The sequence below is a fragment of the Arachis hypogaea genome, chromosome 6 (assembly GCF_003086295.3).
Source record: "Arachis hypogaea cultivar Tifrunner chromosome 6, arahy.Tifrunner.gnm2.J5K5, whole genome shotgun sequence".
Taxonomy (NCBI): domain Eukaryota; kingdom Viridiplantae; phylum Streptophyta; class Magnoliopsida; order Fabales; family Fabaceae; genus Arachis; species Arachis hypogaea.
This window is the reverse complement of record NC_092041.1, coordinates 97237365-97261402: the sequence shown is the minus strand read 5'-3', so window position 1 is coordinate 97261402 and position 24038 is coordinate 97237365. Positions and strand designations below refer to the sequence as shown.

At 39.1% G+C, this 24038-nt stretch overlaps 3 protein-coding genes across 3 annotated transcripts; 2 read left to right on the top strand and 1 right to left on the bottom strand.

Annotated features, from left to right (window-relative positions):
* Positions 1 to 1359: 1359 nt before the first annotated feature.
* Positions 1360 to 4395, bottom strand: LOC112697048 (glyceraldehyde-3-phosphate dehydrogenase A, chloroplastic). The gene is made up of 5 exons (XM_025750035.3): positions 3788 to 4395; positions 3557 to 3679; positions 2800 to 3104; positions 2170 to 2414; positions 1360 to 2085 (listed from the first exon to the last, which is right to left on the bottom strand). Exons 1-5 carry the CDS (start codon positions 3827 to 3829, stop codon positions 1583 to 1585), a joined length of 1218 nt encoding a protein of 405 aa, XP_025605820.1. The 5' UTR covers positions 3830 to 4395; the 3' UTR covers positions 1360 to 1582.
* Positions 4396 to 7560: 3165 nt separating this feature from the next.
* Positions 7561 to 8714, top strand: LOC112805776 (uncharacterized). Its single transcript, XM_025848112.1, has 3 exons — positions 7561 to 7721; positions 7799 to 8036; positions 8151 to 8714. The coding sequence occupies exons 1-3, from the start codon at positions 7561 to 7563 to the stop codon at positions 8712 to 8714; spliced, it is 963 nt and encodes a 320-aa protein (XP_025703897.1).
* Positions 8715 to 10220: 1506 nt separating this feature from the next.
* On the top strand, positions 10221 to 11480 carry LOC112805775 (uncharacterized). Its single transcript, XM_025848111.1, has one exon. The coding sequence runs from the start codon at positions 10221 to 10223 to the stop codon at positions 11478 to 11480; it is 1260 nt and encodes a 419-aa protein (XP_025703896.1).
* Positions 11481 to 24038: the final 12558 nt, after the last annotated feature.

Sequence of the window (24038 nt, the reverse complement as noted above, 5' to 3'; positions counted from 1 at the left end):
ATAACTTCTTCTTTCAAATTTCATGAAGCCCAATATAGTCGATCTAATAAAGCTCCAATTCTATGTGAAATAACAAGTAACAGCCCATAAGCTAACTGAAAAGAGTGTTACATCGGCTCTGCAAACCATGAGACAAAGTGGTCTCTAAGATTGACGCTGTGTATTAAAATCATCTTTAAAATTTTAATTGTATTAATTGCGGTTTTTGAAATTAAAAAATTATACCATATTAATCATTGACCTGTTTTCCGTTAACGCCACGCTGACATGGCTTGATGACGTCGACCTTTGGTGACACGTATCACCTCATGATTTGATCACGTGTAATAATATGATGACGTGTTGGTCAGCAACATGTGGCATATTGACATGGGTGGTTATATCACGGTTATAATGCTATTTGCCACGTGTCTGATCATGTTACGTGTCACAATGTTATTTGTCCATATGTCATTCACTATGTCATCATTACATATGCACCAAATTGGTCTTTTTGTTTATGACTTAATTTAGTCTTTGAAATTGAATGTCATGCATCAAATTAATTCCTTCGTCAGTTTTTTCTCCTTTTTTTGTAAATTTAAAATTTTTAATATTTTTTATACACTAATTTTAATTATATTTCTTATTATACAATTTTTTATAATAAATTTTTTAATTAATAATTTTAACTTGTATTAATAGAGCACATGTTAACTAAATCCAAAACTTTATTATTGCTTCTTGTCAACGGATGGTAATAATAAATTTATATTAGTTAACAAGTGTTTTATCAAATATTCTTAAAATATTTATTAAAATGTTAAATATTAAAAAAATTATATAAAAAAATATTATTATACTCTTACTTACACTTTTTTCTAAACCAATATCAATATCTTATATAATTCTTTTAATAAAATATTATAAAAAAATTTGTATAATTAAAACTAAAATTTTAAAAATATTTTATATAAATATTTATATTTAAATAATATATAAAAAAATAAAATTAAAATAAATATATTTAAAAATATTAAAAATTTTAAATTTATAAAAAAATTAATAAAAAAATTAATTTAATACAAAATATTTAATTTCAGAAATTAAAATGAGTCATTTATAAAAAACCACTAAAGTCACGTCTGAGCCAAAACGACGCGAGGAGGAAGGACTGTTGTCTTTGTCAATTTTAGTAAAGTAGAGGACACAGTGAATTAAATAAAAATCTTCCTCGACGTTTGGATTACGAGTTAAATCTTTTTAATTATGAACCAAGTTTTGAATGTGCAATACTGCAATATTATTGTTGGATTATGTCAGGTATCATCACATTATTGATTATTCGCTAGTCAATTTATAGCTACCGATAACCATCTCTTAACTCTAAATAACTTCTAGAGTTGAAGGCAAGAATTTTTATTGCACAATAAGAGGCAATCAAAAGAGAAAATTGATGGTTCTATTTCTCGGTACAAGTTCTTGGCACAAAGCTGAAAAATGAAGCTTAACAAGTGTAGTGGTAATAGTAGTAATAATAATACAAAATTACATATAATTAACAATTATTATTATTATTGTTGGCTAACTTTGACTTTGACTTTCACTTCCAGCTGTTTGCAACAATGTCAGCCAAATCCACAACCCTTTGTGAGTAACCCCACTCATTATCATACCATGCAATAACCTTCACCATGTCATCACCCATGACCATGGTCAACGAAGAGTCAACGGTAGATGAAACGTCGGTGCACCTGAAATCAACGGAGACAAGTGGTTCATCACACACTGAGAGGATGCCGTTAAGCTCCTTCTCCGCGCTCTCTCTGAACGCAGCGTTGACTTCCTCCGCGAACGTCTTCTTTGACACCTGAACAACGAGGTCAACGACGGACACGTTTGGCGTTGGCACACGCAATGCAATTCCGTTCAGCTTCCCCTTAAGTGTCGGCAACACAAGCGCCACCGCCTTGGCCGCTCCGGTTGAGGTCGGCACGATGTTCAGCGCTGCCGCCCTCGCGCGCCTGAGGTCGCGGTGGCTGGCGTCAAGAAGCCTTTGGTCTCCGGTGTAGGAGTGAGTGGTGGTCATGGTTCCCTTGATGATACCTGCCACACGTCACGTGTCACGTGGGAGTTAGTTTAATTTTCTGTTACGGACAAGAATGTTGTAGAGCGCAAATGGTGAATTACCGAATTTCTGGTCAAGGACCTTGACGAAGGGAGCAAGGCAGTTAGTGGTGCAAGAAGCGTTGCTGATGATGGGTTCGTCTGCGCTGTAAGCATCAGCATTGACACCAACTACATAGGTTGGGATGTCACCTTTGCCTGGGGCTGTGATCAGAACCTTCTTCGCTCCCGCCTGAATGTGCTTCCCTGCACCTTCTCTGTCCACGAACACCCCAGTTCCTTCAATCACCAAGTCAACTCCCAATTCCCTGCACAAATCAATCAAATATTAATAACATCTTGAAACTGCGACTCTTAGATGAATATAAAGAGATTATGTCATTTAAACTATAACTCGTTGATATAAAATAATATAATTTGTACCTATATTTTTTAGAATTTGTATACATAAATTAATAAAATTTATTTATTAAGGATAATTTGATGTTTATACTCACAATAACAAAAAAACTCAAAATTGCTGACCCCAAAAGTTTTTTTTTCATGAAGATTAACAAAATAAATTACTATTTTTTTTTCTATTTCTCCAGTATTACTCGGTTTGTAACTTGTAATTAGCATAAGCAGTTATAGTAATTTCAGTTTATTTGGTTTTGGTAATAAGCGCTTAACGTCAAAGAGGTAGAAGCTTACTTCCAGGGAAGGTTAGCAGGGTTGCGGTTGGAGACAACTTTGATGACCTTTCCGTCAACGGAGATGGCATCGTCACCGACAGGCTTAACGTCGGCGTCGAATATGCCAAGGGTGGAGTCATACTTGAGAAGGTGAGAGGCCTGCTTGACGCCTCCGGTGTCATTGATGGCAATGACATCCAGAGGAGAGTCTTTGCGGCCATGCCAGCACCTCAAGAAGTTCCTTCCAATTCTGCCAAAACCGTTTATGGCCACCTTCAACTTCGCTTCCGTCACACCTTTCCTGTATCCTCCACTGCTTCCAACCTGAAACAATTAACACCTCATTACTGAATCCAGTTTTCTTTTCTTTCAAACAATTCTTCTAACAACTCATCACATACTTCCCCTTCCTCTATATGATTCTCTAGAGACTATGTGATGACCGAGTTTTCTTTTTTGGTACAGACTATCCCCTGTTTGGTTCTCTAGGGAAGAAAGAAAGTGCAATAATCTGATCATCATGGACCAAAGTGTGTATTTAGGGTCCAAACCCATGATCTAACATTAATGTCACATAAATATTAACAATCTAAATGTCTTTGTTCTAACAGAAATATTTATTTAATTTGTATACACTTTTTGGATTTTTCTTTCCTTTTTCAATTTTTCCTTTTCTATTTTATGTATCAAAACAAGTATACATACATTGTAGTAGAAAATAGCTAATTTATTCATATAAAGCATTAATTATTTGAAGGAAATGTATATACACTTACTGCAGATGTCTGGAATGAAATGATAGAGTGGAAGTCATCTGAAGTCTTCCTAGAGAAAGGAAGGTAGCTAGATGATGAGTTGCGGAGGCCAGAGAATTCAGAGAACCCCTTCCCACCATTTCCCTGATACAAAAAAAAAAAAAAAAAAAAGAAAGCAAAAACTTTAGCATAAAAATAATGTTACTACTACTACAACAACCAGTAATAGTAATAATAGTATGCTGATTGAACCTGAAGAGCTGGTTTGGCTACAGAAAGTGTAGCCGAAGCCATAGTGAAGGTGTAGTAGTAGTAGTTGTATTGGTGGTAGAGCTTTGAAGAAAAAATGGTGAATGAGGTTTCATGATATTGTGAGTTGTTAAGTTTAATAAGCGCCAAAGAGAAAGGGTGAGCATGGATGTGTGGTTGTGACACATGAGGATGAGATTATGGATAGCACTCTCACTCTATTGAATGGTTCTGATTGGTTCTTCTCTCACTTGTGTTTCTCACTTGTGGGTTGTGGCTTCAATCATCATATGGCTACCGTGCATTTTCTTACACAAGGCATGTGTGTACATTTTCATTCCTCCTATTCATGGTTCTTTGGGCTTCACCCTTTAATTTTTTTAATGTGGGCCAGATTATGGGTACTTGCATGAGTGGATACTAATACACATCTTTGTGTTTTTTCATGAGAGGGAAAAAAAGGATTGCGATTTTCGACCTCAGAAGAAGGACAGGGAAATGGGAAAAAATGTGATAACTCTGTTCAATTGGACATTTGATAGAAATAAATTTGATATGTCTTTGCCCCGATTAATCGCCAAAAAAAAAAAAAAATTTTTGATATGTCTTTTCAGTGTGAAAAACTGAAAATATTTTATACATATGACTAATAATGTATTCTCCTAATTTAGTGTTCAACATTTGTGTGTGTTCTTTATTCTAGATTGGAAACAGAGTTAGGTTATGCACTTATGCTTCCCTAGCGGTTTATGTGGAAGAAATATACGTAGCATTGGATTGTCTCACTTCGTAATAAAATATAATGAAAGATTTAAACATAATATATAAATTTAGAAGAGTGTTAGGAATAGCAAATTTTGTAATTTGTAGTTATTTATTAGTTATTATTAATATTTTTAATAGTGTGAGATTATATCTAATAGTGTGTTATTACTCTTTTGTTAGTTAAATACTGACCAAATTTTAATAAAATTCTTGATTTCTTAAACTTTTTCAAAAATGTATTCGATGCCTCCCAAACATTGAATTAATTTAATTTTTTATAAGAATAAACTTAAAAGTTTTAAAAATATCCCTAAGTTTTGATTTGTTTCAATTTTGTCCCTCAAATTTTCGATTTGCATCAATTTTACCCTTATTACTAATTTTTTGATAATTAATATTTTTTTTTCAAATATACCCCTCTCTTATTATACCTATAATCATCATCATCACAATCCTTTGTCTCTCTTTCTTTTTCTTTTTTCATCCTCACCGTCATTTCCACCACCATCATCATTATTGAGTAACCATTGTCAACCCCTTTTTTCATCGTCACTGGCCAAACCCCTCATTCTCCTTCTTTCTCCTTTCTTCTCTGACTCTCCATCTCCGTTGAGCCCCAATCTTTGATGACCACCACCCTTTTATTTCTTCTTCGCACAAACCCAGCAACAACGAAGCCATCGCTCTTCCTCCTTCTCTGCTAGCAAACCTAGCCTCATTAATTATTAGTACTAGTTGGGTTAATACCTTTTTTTTTGTTTCCAAATTTCACATAAAGCAAAGTAAAATCCTTTTGCTGCCACACCAACCTAAAACCCTAACCCAAACAACAAAGTTTCTTCCTCTTTTTTTTGTTTCCAGATTTCACACAAAGCAAAGCAAAATTCTTTTGCTGTCACACCAACCTGAAACCCTGATCCCAACAACAAAGTTTCTTCCTTTCAATATTACTCGGACTATACCTCATTGAAAAATTAATAACACAAAAATTAAATGACAAAGAACCAAACATGATCCATTTCAACACACTTCTTCTCATTTCTCAAAATGCCAACATCCAAAACAAACAAATTTATCATCATGACCATGATCATACTCCAACCTCCTCCCCTCTCCCAAAAAAAAAAATTAAAAATTAAAAAAAGAGAAAAAATAAGAAGAAAAGGAGGATGAGAGAAAAGACAACATCTTTAGACACCTACATCATCAAAAAGGTATGGTTTTTTTTAAACTTCATTATTGGGCAAAAATGCATGCTTTTTGAAATTTCAATGAATATATTGAGAGTGAAAAGTGGTAAGAGCATTGCTAGAGGGATCCTGCGAGAAGAGCTCCTCCAAAAATCAGTTCCATAGAACCTATCCCACATTTCATTCTCTATTTGCTAACAGAGAAGGAGGAAGAGCGATGGCTTCGTTGTGTCTGGGTTTGCGCGAAGAAGAAGGAAAAGAGTGGTGGTCATCGAAGATTGGGACTCAACGGAGATGGTGGTGATGGAGGTGATGGAGATGAAGATAAAGAAAAAGAGACAAAGGGTTGTGATGATGATGGGGTGGAGAGGACGGTGAAGATGAAAAGAGAGAAAGAAAGAGAGATAGGAGATTGTGATGATGATGATAGGTATAATAAGGGAGTGGTATATTTGGAAAGAAAAATATTAATTATCAAAAAATTAGTAATAAGGATAAAATTGATTTAAATCGAAAATTTGAGAGACAAAATTGAAACAAATCAAAACTTAGGGATATTTTTAAAACTTTTAGCAAAATTTAGGGATAAAAAGTATACTTTACCCTTTTCATAAATATTGAATTAATTTATATATTTTACAGTTAGAATTATCTACAATCAAATTCTTTATAATAAAAAATAATAATTTATCCTTCATTTAGGATATCTATTTTTTTTATGAGTAATCTATTAAATATGCAGTAAAGGATTAAGTTGTTGACAAAAGTATCTTTAAAATTTGTTAACGATAAATTTTTTTTAAAATATTTCAAAATGTGATTCTTAAAAAGATTTTAAAATTTAAATTTTGATGTAAATTTTTATAAATATAATTGTTACGGTTCAGCCCATATTAGGCATGGGACCGACCCGGCCCGGTACTTACCGACCCGTTTGGGTGGGTCGTCGTGCCCTCCTGTCTGGCAATTCGGCCATGCACTCTCCTTGCCAGCTGCACAATAGCTGGGAGGAAGTAAACTTCCTAGAAGGAGGCCTCTCCCTGGGGGGCCCACTTTCCTGACATGATATATAAGGGGAGGGCCCTACCCCTCCCCAAGGTACGTCACACATATCACTTTACCCCTATTTTTCTGCCTGCATCTCGACTGACTAGAGCGTCGGAGTGTCTTTGCAGGTGACACCCCCTCTCCACGCGAAGAACTCGGGACGTCGGCTACTCTCTATTTGGCTCCCACAACCCGGAACCAGGCCATACCCCTACTCATCAACCCGAAGATTCCTCCGAACCGTCTGGTACCCGACTAACCGAACATTGGTGCCGTCTGTGGGGAACTGGCGTAAATGGACGTCGTAGCAAGTGCTGCGGACCCGGGTGACAGGGCCAATCAGAGGGGGTCAGCCTCTGTGGCTTCCTCCCGGGGACGCACGAGGTCCCCTCCTTGATGACCCGAGCCACCTTCACGAGCCCAAGAAAGACGCCCCTTCGGGGGAACTGCCGTGATAGCGCCAGGATAATGCAGGAACTGCGCCATAGGGTGCAAAACCTGGAGCACCAGCTGGTAGATCAGGAGCACCGTCAACAAACTTCCGATCCCAACTATTCCTCGTCTCCCGAGAGCCGGGGAAGAACTTCTCACAGAAGCCACTCCCAGCGCACTCCCATCCCAAGATCGGGATCTGAAAGTAGCCGGGAAGACCAGGAACACCCAAGAAGACGGCACGACCCCTTCATCTACGCCCGATCAAGAGGGACTCGCGCCGCTGGGCGAGATCGGGAAGACGACGGAGAAAGAACGAGGAGAACGTGACGACCCGTGATCATGGGAGCAACCCCCTTCCACCATCCCATCCTCGAGGTCCGGCTACCAAAGCACTTTGATAAGCCGACGGACATGAGGTACGATGGAACTCAAGACCCACAGGAGCATCTAATGGCCTTCGAGGCCAGAATGAATTTGGAGGGGGTAGGCGACGTAGTCAGGTGCAGCGCTTTCCCAGTCACCTTGGCGGGACCCGCAATACAGTGGTTTAATAGCCCCCGCAAGGTTCTATCACCAGGTTCTCAGACATCAGCCGCGCCTTCTTGGCCCAATTCACTACCCAAATCGCGAAGGCGAAACACCCGATCAACTTACTCGAGGTGACACAAAGGCCCGGCGAGTCGACCAGAAAATACTTGGACTGGTTCAACGATGCGTGTTTGGAGATTGACGGCCTAACCGACTCCGTGGCCAGTTTGTGTTTGACAAACAGACTTCTGAATGAGGATTTCAGGAAGCATCTCACTACAAAGCCGGTGTGGACGATCCAGGAGATCCAAAGCGTAGCCAAGGAATATATCAACGATGAAGAAGTCAGTCAAGTCGTGGCTGCCAATGAGCGATAGTCCTCCTATCATCAACCTCGGTAGCACAGTGGTAGAAAAAGGCAGAAGGAGCGCGCCAGGGACGGCGGTCCAGGCAAGACATCCGGGCCATTTACTCGAGTCGGGAAGTTCACCAATTACACCCCTCTCACCGTCCCCATTGTAGAAGATTATCAGCAGATAGCCGAGAAGGGAATCTTGTCGAAGCCTCGACCTCTAAAGGATCGAAACGGGGGGAACAAGAGCCTCTATTGTGATTATCATAAGGGCTATGGACATAAGACGCAGGATTGCTTCGACCTGAAGGACGTGCTAGAGCAGGCGATCTGGGACGAAAAGCTAGCCGAGTTCTCCCACCTCATCAGGGAGCCGAGAAGACGTGAACGGGACCGAGATAGGGAGGACAAAAGCCGCACGGTAAAACGACGCCAAGAGCCCAAGGACAATGAGCGCGGCCTCACCATAGTAAATGTGGTAATCGGAAGGGACGCGACTCCGAGGTCGAAGTCGGCACACAAAAAGGATGCCAAAGTCCTAACAGTCTCGTCGTCTAGTCCCACGCCAAGTTCTAAAAGGACCCCACCCATATCATTCAGTCCGGACGACTAATGGTTTGATGAGATCACGAAAAACCCTCCAATGGTCGTCACGGCCAGGGTAGGGACCGGCTTAGTCAAAAGGATCCTCATGGACGCTAGCGCTGACTCGAATATTATGTTCCGCAACGTGTTCGATGCCCTAGGCCTCCGAGATGCCGATTTAAAAACCCACAAGCACGGTGTAGTAGGCTTGGGCGACCACTTCATCAAGCCTGATGGAATAATCTCCCTACCTATATCAATAGGGTCGGGACAGGGGAAGAGGTCAGTAATGGCGGAGTTCGTGGTCCTCCGAGACTCCACAACCTACAACATCATCCTTGGGAGAAAGACCATCAATGCTCTTAGGGCAGTGATCAGCACAAAGATGTTGGTAATAAAGTTCATCACTGATAACGGATCTATGGGATCCATAAGAGGGGACTTGGAAACGGCAGTCGCTTGCGACAACGCAGTCTCTCCTTAAGAAAGAAATCCAAAGAGGCGTTAGGAGTCTTCCTCACTGACCTGGATGTCAGAGTCGACGACAAGCCTAGACCTGAGCCGGAAGGAGACTTAGAGAAGTTCAAGGTTGGCGACTCTGAGGAGAAGTTTACCTTCGTCAACAGAAACCTTCCACACCAATTGAAAGAACCTTTAATGGAAATGATCAGAGCTAACGGCGATCTCTTTGCCTGGATGCCAGCCGACATGCCTGGGATAGACCCCCAGATCATGTCTCATCACTTGGCCATCAGAACGGAGGTCAAACCAGTAGCCCAAAGGAGAAGGAAAATGTCACAAGAAAGAGCAGAAGAGGTGGCCAGGCAGACGGCCGGTCTCCTTGAAGCGGGGTTCATACGAGAGCTCGACTACTCGACCTGGTTGTCGAACGTAGTCCTAGTTAGAAAGCACAATGGGAAATGGAGGATGTGTGTGGATTATTCCAACCTTAACAAAGCATGTCCCAAGGACTCCTACCCCCTACCCAACATAGATGCGCTCGTTGACGTGGCGCAGGATACCGGTATCTGAGCTTTATGGATGCTTACTCTGGCTATAATCAGATACCGATGCACCGGCCCGACGAGGAAAAATGGCATTTATAATGCCAGGGGGTACATACTGCTACAAGGTAATGCCATTCGGGCTGAAGAACGCGGGAGCCACCTACCAAAGGTTGATGAACAAGATATATTCAGCAACCTTATAGGCAAAACGGTGGAGGTATACGTAGATGATATCTTAGTAAAGACCACCCAGCCTAATGACCTTACAAGTGACCTTGAAAATGTGTTCGCCTCGCTTCGGCAGCAGGGCATAAGGCTCAACCCACTCAAATGTGCCTTTGCCATGGAAGCAGGAAAACTTTTGGGGTTTATGATAACCCAGAGGGGAGTAGAGGCCAACCTGGAAAAATGTCAAGCAATACTCCAGATGAAGAGCCCGGGGTGTGTCAAGGACGTTCAGAGGTTGGCAGGAAGGCTCACAGCGATTTCCCGTTTCGGCTGCTAAGGGATTACCATTCTTCAATCTGATGAAGAAAGGGGTAGCTTTTGAGTGGACCCTGGTATGTGAAGAGGCTTTCAAACACTTTAAGAAAATATTGGCATCACCACCTGTCTTCAGGAAGCCCAAGAATGGTGAACCGTTATACTTGTACTTGGCCATAACGGATGAAGCGATGACAGCGGTCCTGGTGCGAGAAGAAGAAAAGGCCCAACAACCAATCTACTTTGTGAGCAGAGCACTGCAAGGAGCAGAACTTAGGTATAGTAAATTGGAGAGGCTAGCACTTGCGCTGCTACACTCTTCCCGTAGATTACGACAGTACTTTCAAAGTCACAAAGTGGTCGTTAGGACGGACCAAGCAATTCGCCAGGTCCTCCAAAAGACCGACTTAGTGGGAAGAATGATTACCTGGGCGGTCAAACTATCCCAGTACAAGTTACAATACAAGCCCAGGCACGCGATCAAAGCGCAAGCCATGGCTGACTTCCTGGTGGAGATAACGGGAGACCCAACCGAGGCACCGAGCACACGATGGAAACTCCACGTAGACAGAGCCTCCAACCAAATGTTCGGCGATGCCGGGATAATCTTAGAAAGCCCCACTAGGGTCGTCTACGAGCAGTCCATCAAGTTTGAGTTCCCGGTGTCAAACAACCAAGCGAAATACGAAGCCCTCCTTGGTGGATTGGTCCTGGCTAAGGAAGTCGGCGCCACAAGACTTGAAGTGTGTAGCGATTCACAGGTCATGACTTCGCAGATAAATGGGGCATATCAGGCCAGAGACTCGTTGCTACAAAAATACTTGGAGAAAGTCAAGGAGCTGACCGAGCAATTTAAAGAAGTCTCAGTGCAGCACGTCTCGAGAAAGAGAAACATGCAAGCAGACCTCTTGTCGAAGCTGGCAAGTACCAAGCCAGGAGCGGGAAACCGATCTCTCATCCAAGGCTTAGTAAGAGAGCCGACAATTACTCTCCATATAACAAGGGTAGGACCCTCTTGGATGGACCCGATTATCGACTTCCTGGAAAGCAGCAAGCTCCCCGAAGACGAGAAGTCGGCCAAAACATTGAGAAGGGAGGCAGAAAAGTATGCAATCATACAAGGTCATTTGTTTAAGAAGGGCCTCAGCCAACCCTTACTGAAGTGCTTGCATCCCGATCAAACGGAATATGTGCTTAAGGAAGTCCACAAAGGGTGCTGCGGCCACCACATCAGGGGGCAAAGCCCTAGCAAGAAAGCTCATCAGAGCCGGCAACTACTGGCCGTTGATGATGAAGGATTCTAAAGACTTCGTGAGAAAGTGCATCAAGTGCCAGGAGAACGCCAATTTCCATAGAGCGCCAGCGGCCGAGCTAAGTTTGTTGATGTCTTCACGACCTTTCTCACAGTGGGGAGTAAACCTCTTAAGACCTTTCCTGGTTGGCCCGGGGCAGGTCAAATATCTCATAGTTGCTATCGACTACTACAACTAAGTGGATAAAGACCAAGCCACTGGCCGGTATATCCTCATCCAATTGTCGAAAGTTTATGTAGAGACAGGTGATAACTCGATTCGGCATCCCGGACGCCGTTATTTCTGACAATAGGACACAGTTCACTGACAAAAGGTTCGTGGAGTTCCTCGCCAGTTTGGGCATAAAGAAAAAATTCTCGTCTGTAGAACATCCTCAGACGAACGGCCAAGTTGAGGCCGCAAATAAGGTTATTTTGCTAGGCCTCAAAAAGCGGCTTGATAAGAAAAAGGGTGCATGGGCTGACGAACTTGCCTCAGTTCTCTGGTCCTACCGAACGACCGAGCAATCGTCCACAGGGAAACCCCTTTTCGACTGACATACAGGGTGGAAGCTATGATACTCGTAGAGGTCGGCGAGCTGAGCCCACGACTACTACTAGAAGGAGTAGAGGAAGTTGTAGAGAAGGACCTAGTAGACGAGGCTAGAGAGATGGCCCATTTGTCAGAGGTAGCATTAAAGCAAAGAACGGCCCTGCGCTACAACGCCAAAGTACTCTAGAGAGAATTTAAACAAAATGACCTCGTCCTGCGGCGCAACGACATCGGGCTGCCGACTCAAGGGGAAGGCCAGCTGGCGGCAAACTGGGAAGGTCCCTACAGGGTCAAAGAAGTGATTGGCAAGGGCGCCTACAAGTTGGAGAGGCTCGATGGTAAGGAAGTCCCGAGAACCTGGAATGCATGTAACTTAAGAAGATTTTATTCTTAGTCCAAACACGCCGAGCAGGCGATTTGACGAGCTCGGTAAGACACTGGTCCCCCTTTACCATCAAATAATTTACTTTTGTTAAATGCTTATCATTGCAATAGACTTGTCCAACTGTCGATTAATGTTCACTTGTTAAATTTATTTTCCCCATTTATACATCCCACGACAACAAACTTCTTATAATACATGTTAAATGGGACAACGACACGGTATCCCGGGACTGATCACCCCGGAAACCGACCAAGTTAACGCTATAATAAACGGCTACAGCGATAGTGAAACCACGACTTGGCTTCGTCGAATTACCAACACAACGATAAAAAAAGGCAAGCGACAAGCCAATACCAACGAAATGGTAATAAAATATAGCAAAAATACGCTGTCGAATAAGCGGCAAAAGACGGTAATCATAAGCCAACCAAGTGACTACCAAGATAGTTCAAAAACCAGTTCTACAAGTTCATCAAACCGCGTGGCAAGTTCTACAACAAAATTACAAATAAAATACAAAGGTACAAGAGATCATTTCTTCGGCATATCGACTATCTTGCCATCCTTGATCGTTTTAAAAACCCCGATTGCCGATGTGTTAAAGTCAGGAGCCACGATATTCACTTGGGCTTTAAGGGCCTCTTCAGTCATCAGAATGGCGCTCTTTCCCTGTTTCACGGTCTCTTTGTGCTTTTTCTTAAGTTCCTCAACTTCGGTTTGAGCGGCTTAAGTCGACGAGATGGCCTCGTTACGGTCCTTCTCCAACGCAGCCACTCGACCCTGTGCCGCATTAAGTTGCCTCTCAAGGACCAACTCCCGCTCGGTCAGCCAGGAAACGGCCGCATCGAAAGTCTTCAACTTTTCCTCTACAGTTTTGGCCTTCTCCTCGGCAGCTTTGAGCTTCTCCTCTGCTTGGGACACCTGCTCCCGAAGTGTTTCAACTTGCGCTTTAAATTGATTGTTAGCTTTAACAGAGGACTCGAGCTTTCTCTGCACCGATTGCATCCCCGACAGCTCAAACTCGGCCTTCCTGGCTATGGCGGCACCGTGAAGGAGAGAGCGGTACATCCACCTTGCCTGCCCGGGAAGATCCGAGCCATGGAAATAATCCTCCATACCGGGAAGCAGCTGCGAGTCTATAAAGTTCTCGGCGTCAAAATTCCTCTCCATCACAGTGAGAGCCCCCTCAGGACTGGAGGACAACTTCTTCCTCTTGGGGTTTTGGATAACTTTCACATCGTCCTCCTCGAGGTGTTGATTGGAAGCCGAGCCCCCGACGACCTCATCAGGTATGGGAGAACGCGCACCCCATCAGCGCTTTGGGTTGACATCTCGACATCACGAGGAGGAGGCACCACCTGATTCTCGATATTTTTGGATTGACCCCCTGACCCTCGCCAGCTGTCTTGTCGTCAGCCATCTTCTCATCGCTGTCGTTGGCCAGAAAGGTGTTATATAAATTCTCCAGACCAGTCACCTCGGCAGACATTCCTACTGCAGCAAGATAATGAAATAGGTTAGTCGGGAAAACCGCATATCAAATCAGAAGCCACAATAGCATAAGAAACACAAGGCAAAGCTACTCACAAACATAATTTCTAGCGACCTCCCGATCGCCCATAAGGAGGTGGGGATTCACGTGATTTTTCCCAAACACAGCCAACAACACGTCGGCAGTCTTTTTGTCCACAAAGGACATCCTCTTGTATGTTACCTTCATAAAGGTATTGGACCCGCCCCGAAGCTCCAATATGTTGGGATGAGGCGCTCCCCTTCCAATGACAACCAGAAGGGATGGCGTCCTTTGACCGGTCACACCTTGAAATACTTGTCCTTGAACCCGTGATAAGAGTCATCAAACAGGCCGAAGATCCTCCGACCCTGGGAAGACTGGAAGGACATAAACCCCTTTCTCGCTTTCCCCTCTTTGGAAGGATTCGTAAGGGTAAAAAGAAAAAGGAACACATCTACTAAAATCGGTAGGTCGAGGTATTTGCACACCATCTCGAAGCAGCGGATGGAAGCCCAGCTGTTCGGATGCAACTGCGATGGCGTTACAGAACACCGGTTAAGAAACGCCATCTGAAAGGGAGAGAAAGGAATGCGAACTCCCAGTTGAGTAAACATTGCCTTGTAGAACCATATCCAGTCGGCAATTCGGGGGGAGTGGGGGTTGAGTTCGTATATCCGCTCGTGAGGGACGGGGACAAAGATATCGTAATTTGATTCCTCGTTAGTACCACCACACAAGTACTTGGCTTGACAGAATTCGGTCAGCTCCTCTTCACCCATTTGGTTTGGGGAATCCTTTACGTCAGAAGTCACCCAAGCGTACCGGTCATAACCCACACCTGAGGTGGAAGCTCGTGAGACAATACGAGGCATACCTACAATGGGGGCACCACTCGGTTAGTCTATGAGGTCGGGAATTCGGAAACAGCCCAAAAACTACTTTTAGCCTATTCAACAACTGAAACCAAGCATGGCCGAAGCAAATTCTGAGTAAAGCCTAAAACTAAAGCCTTGGAATGGTAACCCTCCTAATGCATCTATCTAACACTAACGTCACCTAACATACGAGTCCAATCAGAAAAACAGCATGCACACAGAACACAGACAATGAAGGTAAAACAAATATCGGGCAAAAAGAGGAAGATGAGTGCTTACCAAGATAGTTGCAGAGATTCGGAAGGAAGCAAGGAGGGGCGAATGCGCAAGGACGCAGGAATGGCAGTAGGAAATTCGGAGAGAAGAAGGCAGAAACGGCAAGAACAAGGGAATGAAGTGAAAGCATAATGAAAAACTAATTGGGGGATTAAGAAACTGACTCAAGAAGCAAGAAAGGCAAAGGGCAGAATGGTCTTTGCATGCAGGGTTTTAAAATAACCCATTATGAGCGTTAAATGCTTGACGCAAAGAACGAGGCGACGAAAGGTTACCCCCAACAACCAACAGACACACGCCGAGGAGGCACATCCACTCCACGAGTGGCCGACCTGGCGACAACGCATGGGAGGAAACATAACGCGCCATCAACAGCGCTCACGACCATTGCTTAGGCGTTGGGGGCACTGTTACGGCCCAGCCCAGATTAGGCGTGGGTACCGACCCGGCCCGGTACCTACCGACCCATTTGGGCGGGTCGTCGTGCCCTCCTGTCTGGCAACCCGGCCACGCACTCTCCTTGCCAGTTGCACAATAGCTGGGAGGAAGGAAACTTCCTGGAAGGAGGCCTCCTCCTGGGGGCCCACTTTCCTGACACGATATATAGGGAGAGGGCCCTACCCTTCTCCCAAGGTACGTCACACATATCACTTTACCCCCATTTTTCCGCCTGCATCACGACTAACTAGAGCGTCGGAGTGTTTTTGCATGTGACACTCCCTTTCCATGTGAAGAACTCGGGACGTCGGCTACTCCCTATTTGGCCCCCACAACTCAGAACCAGGCCATACCCCTACTCATCAACCCGAAAATTTCTCCAGACTGTCTGGTACCCGACTAACCGAACAATAATTATAAAAATAAAATATTTTTATATCTAAAAATTAAATAATTTTATGCTAAGTATATATTTTTGTTATTTTTTTAAATGACTACAAATATTTTAAAAAAATGAAAAGGAAACCTATGGATCAAATTTGGTTTCGTTTTTTCATACACTTTTTAATAGTCGTTGAAATATTTTTAAAATATTTTAGATTAATTATATAAGCAGTCTTTCAAATATAAAAATTATTTTTACTAATAAATAAATTATATTTTATTATTTTTATCATATTTTAAAATTTTTTAGTATATTTTTGTCTTACTCTTTTTTTTGGTTGAATTCTTAAGAGTACCTTAGTTTGAGGTATAAGATTGACAATATATATCCTATTCGCGAATATTCAACCTAACTTAACTCGATCAGATAGGGTTGTTTACCTGATACGCTGCAGATAGAGCAGGATACAGGTAGGGTTTACTTGCGGGTAGGGTCAGGTGTGAATTTAGGGTATATCATATTCTACTCTACTCGCACCCCTAATATATTATATAATATATATTTAAAAAGAGTAAAATATTATATTTATCTCCAAAGTTTGGGATAAGTCCCAAAGTTATCCCTAACGTTTCAATCGTCCTATTTAAGTCCCTAACATTTCAAAATTGACTCAATGTTGTCCTGTCGTTAGGGATCCGTTAACAGAATTGACGGCAAGACAAAATTGAGACGATTTTGAAACGTTTGGGACTTAAATATGACGAAAATGTTAGGGACAAAAACGATACATAGAAATAAATTTTAATTTTATCCTTCAATAATATTAATTTTTACTGTACGTAATATTCAATTATTTTTTACATTACAGTTAATCACATTACTTTCATTCTAAATAAATTAATTTTTTTATAATTTTATTCTTAAAGTAATGTAATTTTTTTATAATTAAATAAAATTTATACTTTCATTCTAAATAATGTAATTTTACTTTCATTACTTAATCATATTACTTATAATTTTTTTAATAATTTTACACTTTCATTCTAAATAAATTAATTTTTTTATAATTTTACATTTAAAGTATTGTAATTTTTTTTAGAAATAAATAACTTTTACACTTTTATTCTAAATAATGTAATTTTATTTTCATTACTTAATCACATTACTTATATTTTTTTATAATTTTACACTTTCATGTTAAATAAATTAATTTTTTTTTATAATTTTACGCTTAAGTAATGTAATTTTTTTATAAATAAATAAATTTTATGCTTTCATTCTAAATAATGTAATTTTACTTTCATTACTTAATCACATTATAATTTTTTAATAATTTTACACTTTCATTCAAAATAAATTAATTTTTTTATACTTTTACACTATCATTCTAAATAATGTAATTTTACTTTCATTACTTAATCACATTACTTATATTTTTTTTATAATTTTACACTTTTATTGTAAATAAATTAATTTTTTATAATTTTACGATTAAAGTAATATAATTTTTTATGAATAAATAAATTTTATACTTTCATTCTAAATAAATAATGTAATTTTACTTTCATTACTTAATCACATTACTTATATTTTTTTTTATAATTTTACACTTTTATTCTAATCACATTACATTATTTATTTAGAATGAAAATATAAAATTTATTTATTTATAAAAAAATTACATTACTTTAAGTGTAAAATTTAAAAAAAAATTATTTAAAATGAAAGTAATGTAATTAAGTGTAAATGTGATTAAAAATAATTGAATACTATGTACAGTAAAAAATTGATATTATTGAAGAATAAAATTAAAATTTATTTCTATGTATCATTTTTGTCACCAACGTTTTCATCCTATTTAAGTCCTTAACGTTTCAAAATCATCTCAATTTTGTCCCGCCGTCAATTTCATTAATGGATCTCTAACGGCAGGACAACATTGAGTCAATTTTGAAACGTTAGGGACTTAAATAGGACGATTGAAATGATAGGAATAACTTTGGAACTTACCCCAAACGTTAGGGACAAAAAGAATACTTTACTCATTTAAAAATTATATGTGTAGTGAAGGAAATAGGTATTAATCCCACAACTTTCTTTTTATAAAAATTCAAAATAACCACTAAACTAATCATTTAAATTATTAATTTAGTATGTTTATTATTTAAAGAATAATATTGCAAGAACTTGGAGTTAGAAGAAGAGTGACAAAACGTTTATTCTTATTTGTGTTATTTTAATTTTATTAAAAACTTGATAATCATGTTATTTGTAATTTTATATTCAATTTCTTTAAGATTTTATTGTTTTAAATTTTAATTTAAACTTAATTTTTTATTTTTTATTTTATTAATTTGTATGAAATATGAAATGATTGAATTTTATATATGTTTAATGTATTTTGATTTTCCTGCAGATAGAGTTGGATAGAGTAGGGTTGAGAACTTTAGGGTGCGAGTAGAGATAGGATTAAAAGATTCTTAACCTACGAATAAAATATGATTGAATTTTAAAAAAAGAGTTAAGATTGAAAAATTTTCAACCTACGAATAAAATATGATTGAATTTTAAAAAAATTTTCAATTCGCGAATAAGATTAGGGTAAAATTCAAATCCTATTCTACCTTACTAATTACTAATCCTATTGAGGTGCATGTTGGGGTTCAGACTTTCATCCTCTTCATGAGGGCGTAACTCTTTTGGATGCAAAGGGTTTGACCCACGAACCCCTTACACACGAGGTTATAGGATAAAGAGTTTTATGAGTGAAATTAATTTAAATTGATCTAGTAGTTTGTTTATTAATTTGTTTAAATAAGTGTTAAGAGTATGTATTTCATTTTATGAATACATTAATTTATTGGCCAATAATAAAATCTTAAATAGAATTCCAATTTAACATAAATTAATATTTAACTTGTTGAATTATAAAATACCATAAAAAAACAGTTTCTTATTACCAAAATACAATATTTAAAATACATCTTAACATTTTATTATACCAAAATACATAATATATGATATGACCAGTAAAAGTCGGTTACGAGTTATAGCTCGATAACGCATGATTCCTGATTGTAATCGAGTATTCCAAATAATCAGCATTTTTTTCATCCAATAACGTCGGATACACAGTTAATTCTCGGACGTTACAAGAAAACGATCAACTTCATCCAACCAGATATAAGGAGAAGGGCAGGAACCAAAAAGGTATTCAATCTTTTCCAAAAAAGCATATACGCATATATTCCCTCACTAACTTGAGCGTCGGAGGACCTTTTCAGGTACCCACCACCTCGGTTCTTCATCGCCGGCGTGTTTCGTGTTCTACCTCGGGAGTTTGCCGACCTTTGTTGGAGAATGAACTATATCTCGGCATCAACAGGCAAGAATATTTGGTGCTAGAAGGAGGGCCAACGATTTGAGATAGCATTTCTTGTAAGCCCTAAATTTCTTATGGCTGATGTTCCTCCCCCTACCCCATCCGAGCTCCTAAGGATGGTGACCGAGCTTCAGCAAGCAAACCAACGGATGGCGGAGGAGAATCAACGGATGCAAAATCAAATTGCGCAACTAGTGAATGCTCGTTTGGAGCATAACAATGATGACCACGAGCAACATAGGAATGACGAACGACAATCACTACCAACTCATGTCTCTGACACACCGCAAAGTAGAACTGACAGGGAACATCAGAGTGGAGGGGCGCAACCTGATGACGAGGAAGAAACGCTCGACAATTCCGCAGGGCCGTTCACAGCTGACACCCTACCAACGACTTTGACCCCATATAACGGATTGGGATACCCCAAGCAACTTGTTAAAAAATTCCGATCAATTATGATTGTTAACGGTGCATCTGATCCTATTTTATGTCGATGTTTTCCATTTTTTTAGATGGTCCTGCACTTGACTTATTTTGCTCTTTGCCTGCAGATTCTGTATCACGTTTTCAGGAGCTGGCTAAACAGTTTGAACACCACTTTGCGGCCTCGGCAATATACCTTCACGATTCTGACTACTTAATAACCATTAAACAAGGATCGCATGAAAGTCTGAAGGATTATTGATGAGCGGATAATTTATACGCTTTTTGGCATTGTTTTTAGGTAGTTTTTAGTAAGTTTAAGCTACTTTCAGGGATGTTTTCATTAGTTTTTATGTTAAATTCACATTTCTGGACTTTACTATGAGTTTATGTGTTTTTTTGTGATTTCAGGTAATTTCTGGCTGAAATTGAGGGACTTGAGCAAAACTCTGAAAAAGGCTGACAAAAGGACTGCTAATGCTGTTGGAATCTGACCTCCCTGCACTCAAAATGAATTTTCTGGAGCTACAGAACTCCAAATGGCGCGCTCTTAACAGCGTTGGAAAGTAGACATCCAGAGCTTTCCAGAAATATATAATAATCCATACTTTATTCAGAAATTGACGACGTAACTTGGCGTTGAACGCCAAGTACATGCTGCTGTCTGGAGTTAAACGCCAGAAACACGTCATGATCCGGAGTTGAACGCCCAAAACACGTTATAACTTGGAGTTCAACTCCAAGAAAAGCCTCAACTCGTGGATAGATCAAGCTCAGCCCAAACATACACCAAGTGGGCCCCGGAAGTGGATTTATGCATCAATTACTTACTCATGTAAACCCTAGTAGCTAGTTTAGTATAAATAAGACTTTTTACTAGTGTATTATCTATCTTTTGGCCATTCGGTCTTTTGATCATTCAGGGGGCTGGCCTCTCGGTCATGCCTGAACCTTTCACTTATGTATTTTCAACGGTGGAGTTTCTACACACCATAGATTAAGGGTGTGGAGCTCTGCTGTACGTCAAGTTTCAATACAATTACTATTATTTTCTACTCAAGTCTCTTTTATTCTTATTCCAAGATATACGTTGCACTTCAACTTGATGAATGTGATGATCCGTGACACTCATCATCATTCTCACCTATGAACGCACGTGACTGACAACCACTTCCGTTCTACCTTAGGCCGGACGCATATCTCTTAGATTCCCCAACAGAATCTTCGTGGTATAAGCTAGATAGATGGCAGCATTCATGGGAATCCGGAAAGTCTAACCTTGTCTGTGGTATTCCGAGTAGGATTCCGGGAATCTGAAAAGTCTAACCTTGTCTGTGGTATTTCGAGTAAGATTCCGGTATTGAATGACTGTGACGAGCTTCAAACTCCTGAAGGCTGGGCGTTAGTGACAGACGCAAAAGAATCAAGGATTCTATTCCAACCTGATTGAGAACCGACAGATGATTAGCCGTGCTGTGACAGAGCATAGGACCATTTTCACTGAGAGGATGGGATGTAGCCATTGACAACGGTGATGCCCTACATACAGCTTGCCATGGAAAGGAGTAAGAAGGATTGGATGAATGTAATAAGAAAGTAGAAATGCGAGAGGAGCACAGCATCTCCATACGCCTATCTGAAATTCCCACCATTAATTTACATAAGTATTTCTATATTAGTTTATTTATCTTTATTTTCTATTTATTCCATTAATCAAATTTAAACCAATAATCCAATTATACTTGAATCCGTCTGACTGAGATTTACAGGGTGACCATAGCTTGCTTCATACCAACAATCTCTGTGGGATCGACCCTTACTCACGTAAGGTATTACTTGGACGACCCAGTACACTTGCTGGTTAAGATGAACGGAGTTGTGTCCACACATAATCAATAGCCATTAAATAAATCTCATGCAAATACAAAGAGGGTCACAATTTCATCCACCAAGTTTTTGGCGCCGTTGCCGGGGATTATTCGAGTATGGACAACTGACGGTTCATCTTGTTGCTTAGATTAGGTAATTTTTCTTTCAAAAACTTTTTCAAAATTTTTCTTTTCTTTTTCGTTTTTCCAAAAATATTTTCGAAAAAAAATTAATAAAAAAAATTTCATAAAATCATAAAAACCAAAAATATTTTGTATTTCTTGTTTGAGTCTTGAGTCAATTTTTAAGTTTGGTGTCAATTGCATGCTTTAAAAATTTTTCTTGCATTTTTCGAAAATTCCATGCATTCATAGTGTTCTTCATGATCTTCAAGTTATTCTTGACAAGTCTTCTTGTTTTGTGTTGTTTGTTGTTTTTCATGTGCATCTTTGCATTCATATTTTTCAAGCATTAAAAATTTCTAAGTTTGGTGTCTTGCATGTTTTCTTTGCATCAAAAATTTTTCAAAATTATGTTCTTGATGTTCATCATGATCTTCAAAGTGTTCTTGGTGTTCATCTTGACATTCATAGTGTTCTTGCATGCATCTTATGTTTTGATCCAAAATTTTCATGTTTTGGGTCATGTTTGTGTTTTTCTCTCTCATAATTAAAAATTCAAAAATAAAAAATATCTTTTCCTTATCTCCCTCCAAATTTTCGAAATTTTGGGTTGACTTGGTCAAAAAAAATTTTAAAAATTAGTTGTTTCTTACAAGTCAAGTCAAAATTTCAATTTTAAAAATCTTATCTTTTCAAAATCTTTTTTTTCAAAAATTATATCTTTTTCATTTTTTTTCCATTTTTCGAAAATTTCAAAAATCTTTTTCAAAATATTTTTCAAAATATTTTTCTTATCTTTATATCATATTTTCGAAAATTAGCTAACAATTAATGTGATTGATTCAAAAATTTGAAGTTTGTTACTTTCTTGTTAAGAAAGGTTCAATCTTTAAGTTCTAGAATCTTATCTTGTAGTTTCTTGTTAGTGAAGTAAGTAATTTCAAATTTTTGAATTAAATCTTTTTATCTTTTATCTTATCTTTTTCAAAAATATTATCTTTTTCAAAATTTGATTTTAATATCTTTTCTAACTTCTTATCTTCTTATCTTTTTCAAATTTGATTTTAATATCTTTTTCAATCAACTAACTAACTTTTTGTTTGTTTCCTATCTTTTTCAAAACCAACTAACTACCTATCCCTCTCTAATTTTCGAAAATACTTCTCTTTTTCAAAAATTCTTTTTAATTGTTTTAAATTTTAATTTTAATTATACCTTATCTCTGATTTTCGAAAATCACTAACCACTTTTTCAAAATTATTTTCGAAATTCTCCATCTCTTTTCTTATTCTATTTAATTATTTATTTACTAACACTTCTCTTCACCTCTCTTCATCTAAAAATCCGAACCCATTCTTCTTCACTCTCATCCCCTTTCTTCTTCTACTAACATAAAGGAATCTCTATACTGTGACATAGAGGATTCCTCTTCTTTTCTTGTTTTCTTCTCTTTCATATGAGCAGGAACAGGAAAAAAGGCACTCTTGTTGAAATTGATCCTGAACCTGAAAGGACTCTGAAAAGGAAACTAAGAGAAACTAAATTACAACAATCCAGAAACAACCTTTCAGAAATTTTTGAACAAGAGAAGGAGATGGCAGCCGAAAATAATAATAATGCAAGGAAAATGCTTGGTGACTTCACAAGCCAACATCCAAATTTGATGGAAGAAGCATCTCCATTCCTGCCATTGGAGCCAATAACTTTGAGCTGAAACCTCAGCTAGTTGCTTTAATGCAACAAAACTGTAAGTTTTATGGACTTCCATATGAAGATTCTTATCAGTTTTTAACTGAGTTCTTGCAGATCTGTGAGACTGTAAAGACGAATGGAGTTGATCCTGAAGTCTACAGACTCATGCTTTTTTCTTTTGCTGTAAGAGACAGAGCTAGAATATGGTTGGATTCACAACCCAAGGATAGCCTGGACTCCTGGGATAAGCTGGTCACTGCCTTCTTGGATAAATTCTTTCCTCCTCAAAAGCTGAGCAAGCTGAGAGTGGATGTTCAAATCTTCAAACAAAAAGATGGTGAATCCCTCTATGAAGCTTGGGAAAAATACAAGCAGCTGACCAAAAGATGTCCATCTGACATGTTTTCAGAATGGACCATATTAGATATATTCTATTATGGCCTATCTGAATATTTCGAAAATGTCATTGGACCATTCTGCAGGTGGATCAATTCACCTAAAGAAAACACCTGCAGAAGCTCAAGAACTCATTGACATGGTTGCAAACAACCAATTCATGTACACTTCTGAGAGGAATTCCGTGAATAATGGGATACCTCAGAAGAAAGGAGTTCTTGAAATTGATGCTCTAAATGCCATATTGGCTCAGAACAAG

What these genes read in the sequence shown, in the direction of transcription:
- LOC112805775 (XM_025848111.1), top strand. Translation starts at nt 10,221, where the DNA reads ATGAAGAAAGGGGTAGCTTTTGAGTGGACCCTGGTATGTGAAGAGGCT.
- LOC112805776 (XM_025848112.1), top strand. Translation starts at nt 7,561, where the DNA reads ATGGGAGCAACCCCCTTCCACCATCCCATCCTCGAGGTCCGGCTACCA. An exon ending in GGGGTAGGCGACGTAGTCAG is followed by an intron (nt 7,722 to 7,798) that starts GTGCAGCGCTTT and finishes TTCTATCACCAG; the next exon opens with GTTCTCAGACATCAGCCGCG. An exon ending in AGCATCTCACTACAAAGCCG is followed by an intron (nt 8,037 to 8,150) that starts GTGTGGACGATC and finishes CAACCTCGGTAG; the next exon opens with CACAGTGGTAGAAAAAGGCA.
- LOC112697048 (XM_025750035.3), bottom strand. Translation starts at nt 3,829, where the DNA reads ATGGCTTCGGCTACACTTTCTGTAGCCAAACCAGCTCTTCAG. An exon ending in TAGCCAAACCAGCTCTTCAG is followed by an intron (nt 3,680 to 3,787) that starts GTTCAATCAGCA and finishes TTTTTGTATCAG; the next exon opens with GGAAATGGTGGGAAGGGGTT. An exon ending in TTTCATTCCAGACATCTGCA is followed by an intron (nt 3,105 to 3,556) that starts GTAAGTGTATAT and finishes TAATTGTTTCAG; the next exon opens with GTTGGAAGCAGTGGAGGATA.